Source organism: Chiloscyllium plagiosum, chromosome 39 (genome assembly GCF_004010195.1).
Source record: "Chiloscyllium plagiosum isolate BGI_BamShark_2017 chromosome 39, ASM401019v2, whole genome shotgun sequence".
NCBI classification, from domain to species: domain Eukaryota; kingdom Metazoa; phylum Chordata; class Chondrichthyes; order Orectolobiformes; family Hemiscylliidae; genus Chiloscyllium; species Chiloscyllium plagiosum.
This window is the reverse complement of record NC_057748.1, coordinates 21,898,297-21,904,964: the sequence shown is the minus strand read 5'-3', so window position 1 is coordinate 21,904,964 and position 6,668 is coordinate 21,898,297. Positions and strand designations below refer to the sequence as shown.

General features: G+C 45.7%; 1 protein-coding gene across 2 annotated transcripts in view; it reads left to right on the top strand.

Annotated features, from left to right (window-relative positions):
• The window catches only part of pick1 (protein interacting with prkca 1), a 43,393-nt gene extending 38,204 nt beyond the window's left edge, over window positions 1–5,189 (top strand). For both annotated transcript variants that reach the window (XM_043680005.1, XM_043680004.1), the window contains exon 13: window positions 4,382–5,189. In XM_043680005.1, the coding sequence (XP_043535940.1) occupies window positions 4,382–4,602 (221 nt within the window). In that variant the 3' untranslated portion in view covers window positions 4,603–5,189. The remainder of the gene's footprint in view (window positions 1–4,381) is intronic.
• Window positions 5,190–6,668: the final 1,479 nt, after the last annotated feature.

Genomic DNA, 6,668 nt, shown 5'->3' with positions numbered 1-6,668 from the left:
CGGCGTGGGGTCAGGGGTTGGTAGGGTGGGGTCAGGGGTTGGTGGGAGAGGGTCAGGGGTTGGTGGGGTGGGTTCAGGATTGGCAGAGTGGGGTTGGTGGGGGAAAGGCAGGGTTGGCGGGTGGGGTCAGCTGTAGCGGAGTGGTCTCTGCGTGTTCTGGGGTAATACTGGTGGTGACTGAGTTGGTTCAGGGGCTGACGGGGTTTGGGTGGTACAGCCTTTGGGTGGGTTAGAGGCAATAGGGACAGGTCGGGAGTTAATGGAGATGGGTCAGGAGCGATGGTGTGGGGTCAGGGGTTAATGGAGTTGAGTCAGTGCGTGCTGGGCTGGGGAAGGGACTGTCCTCATTCCCTTTACTGTGGATATCGAGTGTGCTTTGGGATGTCCTGAGACCATGAACAGCGCTATGTAAATGCAAATCCTAAGAACAAAGGAGTAGGAGCTCTGCCTTCTGTTCCTTCAAAACCTGCTGCACCACTCCATAAGATCACAGTTGAGTTGGTGGAGGCCTTGCATTTTTCTGTCTGCCCCCTCCCCATCCTAACTGTTAACTCCCTCTATCAGTGATGTACCTCAGCCAGCCTAGAGCCCATTCAATGAGCCAGCCTTCACTGCCTCCTGTGAAAGAGAATTCCATAATCAATCATAAACAAACTGCAGTGACAGTGGGACCTTCAGAAGTGACTTATTGAACGATGAGGAGGGTTAGATAAGATAACAGAAAGCAGAGAGAGACAAGGCGACTGACTGTGTGGAGTTTGCACATTCTCCCCGGGTCTGCGTGGGTTTCCTCCGAGTGCTCCGGTTTCCTCCCACAGCCCAAAGATGTGCAGGTCAGGGAGGATTGGCCATGCTAAATTACCCCTAGTTTTCAGAGATGTTTTGGTTAGATGGCTTAGCCGTGGGGAATGCAGGGTTACAGGGATAGAGTAGAAAAGTGGGTTTGGGTGGGATGTTCTTCGGAGGGTTGGTGTGGACTCAGTTGGCTGAATGGCCTGCTTCAGCACTGTAGCCTCCACAGATTCCGCAATGTTCACTGACTGAAGTAGGCCTTGCCAAAGGGAATTCGATATGCCTCTGATGAGAAAGAGGAGAGGAGGGACAGGTTGCTCTGGCAGTGTGCTCACATGGAGATGAAGGCTGCATAGCTGCCTCCTGTGCTGAATCTGTTCCACGATCCTGCGAAACTGTCGGTCTTTTATTAGGCCAGTACTCACACTGGTCTGGAGTCAAATCTAGGCAATATACTAACTGGGCAGTGGAAGGGAAAGAGAACAACCAGGGAAGAGTGACGTTAACTTAATTAGTTTCAATTTACAATTGAATCAGTAGAATGGTCAAAGTGAACGGAACGACTGAAGGAAGCCCCTCTCAGTGAAGTAACTTGGGGACGGGAGCAGAGACTGTCCATGAACAAGGGGAAGCCTTCAATCTGGAGGCAGCTCTCATAAATGGCAGTAGCTTCTCCAGAAACTGAGTTCATGTTCTCTGCTCAAAGAGAGGTCCAATCCAGAGCTCCTCATCCTCTATCGTGGACACAAGAGGGGGATAACTCCCGAATCCCCCTCAGCTAAACCAGAGATTGACCTGTGTGCATTGCCACTCTGGCCTCCTGAGGAATCCATGTTGCTGTTGCATGTTGCAACCTGGAGTTCTGGTTCATGCTGACAGAGACTGCAGATTCTTTGACCAGTAGTCTCTCCCGCTCTCCAGTCTGCTGTTGGTGTGCACTGGAAAGATTTACAATTGATAGTCAGACTATTTGTCCAAGTTGTGATATGGGACTTGAACTCAGAGCATCTGACCCAGAGGCAGGAATACTGACCTCTGTGCTACCAGACTTATTCCCCTTCAAAAAGAAGAGCAATTAAAATGGGGATTAATAAAACAAATTAGGAGTTTCTAGTGCGAAGGAAACTTCATATTCTCACTCCTGACTATCCCACCCTTTTCATATCCCCCTTTAACCCCAGACTCCAAACCCATCCTACACTACCCTCCCTTCAGTCTCCCATCTATACATGGCATGCACTAACTTAGGGAAGGAACTAGACAGTATACACACAAAAAGGGAGAAAGGCCAGAGGTGTGGTAGACAATGAATGTGATTGAACAATTCGGGAGAATTATGAACGAGTTTGCTAAACATTGGTGGGATGAAAGATAATGGAACCTTTACTCAAAGGCAGAGAGACTGCATTTCTAATGTACAGTGCAGATTTCAAAAGGGCAAGCCAGGCTTGACCACACTAAATCAAATTCTTTGAAGAGCTCCCATTCACCTGAACCTAGATCTTCAGCTCTGAAGATCAAATGCTAACAGATATTATGAGTTGTTTGTGAGGATCTCACACAAAATTGGGATTGGGCCAAGATTATTTTGAAGAAATACTGATGTGGTGAGCTGCCTTCTTGACCTGGTACAATCCATGTACTGTAGGTTAACCCCAGAATGTCCTTGGGGACAGAGTTCAAGGATTTTGACCCAGTGACACTGAAGGAATGGCAACAGACTGCCTGGTCTGGAGGGTTTGAGGGGGAGACTGAATAGGCTGGGGCCTTCCTTTCCTGGAGCGTCGGAGGCTGTGGGGTGACCTTATAGAGGTTTATAAAACACAAGAGGCATGGATAGGGTGAGTAGCTACAGTCATTTTCCCAAAGCTAGAGGACATAGGTTTAAGGTGAGAGGAGAAAGATGTTAAAAAGACCTGAGGGGCAACTTTTTTACACAGAGGGTGGTTCATATGTGGAATGAACTGCCAGAGGAAGTAGTAGATGCAGGTACAGTTACAACATTTAAAAGACATTTGGACAGGTATATGAATAGGAAAGGTTTAGAGGGATATGGGCTAAATACAGGCAAGTAGGACTAGTTTAGAGCCATCAAGATGTACAGCATGGAAACAGACCCTTCGGTCCAACCTGTCCACGCCAACCAGATATCCCAACCCAATCTAGTCCCACCTGCCAGCACCCGGCCCATATCCCTCCAAACCCTTCCTATTCATATACCCATCCAAATGCCTCTTAAATGTTGCAATTGTACCAGCCTCCACCACATCCTCTGGCAGCTCATTCCTTACACGTACCACCTTCTGTGTGTGAAACAGTTGCCCCTTAGGTCTCTTTTGTATCTTTCCCCTCTCCCCCTAAACCTATGCCCTCTAGTTCTGGACTCCCTGACCCCAGGGAAGAGATGTTGTCTATTTATCCTACCCATGCCTCTCATGATTTTGTAAACCTCTATAAGGTCACCCCTCAGCCTCCGACACTCCAGGGAAAACAGCCCCAGCCTGTTCAGCCTCTCCCCATAGCTCAAATCCTCCAATCCTGGCAACATCCTTGTAAATCTTTTCTGAACCTTTTCAAGTTTCACAACATCTTCCCGATAGGAAGGAGACCAGAATTGCACGCAATATTCCAACAGTGGCTTAACCAATGTCCTGTACAGCCAGAACATGACCTTCCAACTCCTTGTACTCACTACTCTGCCCAATAAAGGAAAGCATACCAAACGCATTCTTCACTATCCTATCAACTCCACTTTCAAGGAGCTATGAACCTGCACTCCAAGATCACTTTGTTCAGCAACACTCCCAAGGACCTTACCATTATCTGTATAAGTCCTGCTCTGATTTGCTTTCCCAAAATGCAGCATCTTGCATTTATCTGAATTAAACTCCATCTGCCACTTCTCAGCCCATTGGCCCATCTGGTCCAGATCCTGTTGTAATCTGAGGTAACCCTCTTCGCTGTCCACTACACCTCCAATTTTGTTGAGTTTGGGAAACTTGGCATGGATGAGTTGGACCGAAGGGTCTGTTTCTGTGCTGTGTGACTAAGACTCTAGCAATCAAATTGTGGACAACCGTAGTTTAATAGACTGAATATATTTTGATTTTCTAAAATGCCCTCGTATCATAGAATTAACTTATGGCCAGAACATGTGGAGTCGAGGAATATCTTGGAATAGTGAACTGGCTTAACAGAAAACAGAGGAGGTTTAAGGCTTAAACCGATGTTCCACAAAAATCAAGTTAAAGCAAAATACTGCAGATGCTGGAAATCTGAAATAAAAACAAAATGCTGGAAAAAACTCAGCAGGTCGGACTGCATCTGTGGAGAGAGAACCAGAGTTCACATTTTGAGTCCAGTGACCCTTCTTCCGAATTTCATATTCCTCTAGAGATATTAACTGTGTTCCTCTCTCCACACCTGCTGAGTTTCTCAAGTGCTTTTTGATTTATTCCATGTAAAGTCAGTTCAGTTTACAGCCCTCTCTCATAACCCCATATCCCACTCCTCCTACCATTGAGTGTTCCATTCTCATTGTGTCCTGTCACCATACCTTGAGCTGACTCTGGTCTGTTCTAATTCTCAGTTCAGGACATCGTGTTCCAGCTCCAACGCTTTGTCTCTGCGATGTCCAAATACTACGATGAATGTTACGCTGTCTTAAAAGATGCTGATGTGTTTCCCATTGAGGTGGATTTGACGAAAACAATGTTGAACTACAGTCCCAAGGATATTTATACCGACGCAGAGGAAGAGGATGAGAAGGAGAATGAGGAAAATGGAGAGAAATTATTTGATGATGAATAGAACTAATTTTCCTGTCTGGACAGAAAATTGAAACTCTTTACACAATCAAATCTGAAATGTGCTGTGTATAGTTTGAGTGATGAACTGTTTTATTTATGTCTCAAATGGATGCAACCATTAATCCCCATTAGGTCCTTACACTAAATACAAATGTTTTATGGGCACGCACTTTATTCACACCTGACCTTGTTTTATTGTGTCCTGTTCAGCGTGTCCTTTGTGTCTGAGTCTTTAGGCATGAGGGATGTGCAGTTCTGTGCCTATATGAAGCTAACAGTAGTGACAACCCTTTGTTTCATGTTAACCTATTCACCAAGGGACTTGAGTTTTTGACTCAGGCATTCCCCCACCTCAACAAGCATCACTCACGTGGTCCTGAGGTTTTCTTTATTCTCTTGTGGGATGTGGGTGTCATTGGCTGGGCCAGCATTTATTGCTCATGCCCTTGAGAAGGTGGGGTAGAGAGCTGCTTTCCTGAAAAACTGCAGGCCATGTGCTGGAAGTAGACCCACAATTCCAGGATTTTGACTGGAAGGAACAGCAATATATTTCCAAATCAGGATGGTGAGTGCAGGGGAACTTGCAGGTGTTCCCTTGTATCTACTGCCCTTGTCCTTCTAGACAGAAGTTGACATGGGTTTGGAAGGTGCTGTCTAAGGATCTTTACTGAATTTCTGCAGTGCATCTCGTAGACAGCACGCACTGCTGCTACTGAGCGTCAGTGGTGGAGGGAGTGGGTGTTTGTGGATGTGGTGCCAATCAAGTGGGCTGCTTTGTCCTTATTTGTCCTTGTGTTTTAAGCAGAGTTATAAATTATCTGATGGTAGGCATTCGGGTCACAGCTGTGAAATTCCTTCTTTTGCATCGAGAAAGTGAGGGTTGTCCCAGTGATCTTCAGATGGGCAGACCACAAAGATCCGTGCTGGGACCTCGGCTATTGGCTGACTGCAAAGTATCCAAATTCACTGATGTTCCAAAGCTGGGTGAAGAAATTCAGTTGTGAAGAGAGTGCAATAGTGAGGGGCTAAGATGGGCTGAATGTCCTCCTCTGCCGTTTATGAATCTCTGAGAATGAATGGTGAAGGTGGCAGGAATGTTTTTTTTAAATGATGAGAAGCTGCTCTGTCCAGTGCTCAGAGAAGTTCCGAAGGCAAATGGTATGATGGTTCTTTGTAAAAGGGCTTTGGATTAAGAAAAAGAAAAGCTTGCACAGGTGGAGAGTGCTCTGATGGAAGCACGTTTAGAGATATCCATTTATTTGTGTATTTTGACCTGTATGTTATCTGTCGAAGGTCAGTCAGGATCCTGTTGAACGGCCTGTTTTCTGCTCCTTGCTATGCTTTTGTTGCTTCCATTTAACACCTTTCTGAGCAGCAGGATGACGTACAACTTTCTGATCAAGAAGAATGGTTTCTGAATTGAGAGGTCATAAGGCACCTGTACCTTTAAAAAGCTTGCATCAATACCATCTGGGCATTTTCACTCCTTAGTTTCTTCATTAGTCAATAATTGGTAGGACAGAGCTGGTAGGTCACTGAAAAAGGTCAGATTTTATTGATGCTTTCCTCCTTGTGCTCATCAGGACATATTGCAAGAATCCCAATTCGAGAAGGAGGCCAATATTTTTATTGCAAGAAAGGTAAGTGCTGATTCATTGGCAAGTGGATTTTGGTTAAGGCATATCCATGGAGAATGCAGATTTTAAGTGGATGGCCAAGAAGTTGTGTGCAAGGAATTATGCAGACATCCAACTTAGGATTGTCCGTTGGATTTGCCATCTGGCATGCTTGCATGTACAGGATGATATATGTATTAATACACATGGCTCTGTTCCTTGCAGACAGCAAAGTATGCACATACAGTACCTGGTTCAACTGAACAAAATAGGTGTCAGCTGTTCACTGGTGCTTTTTTCAGGGCATTGCCCTGACCAATCAGAATTGACCTGCCTGCTTTCAAATTTAAACAAAGCCTGGCAGTTAACTGTCAATCGGAGGTAGACAGGTAGGAAGTTGGAAGAACACAGCAAGTCAGGCTGCATCAGGAGGTGGAGAAGTCAACATTTC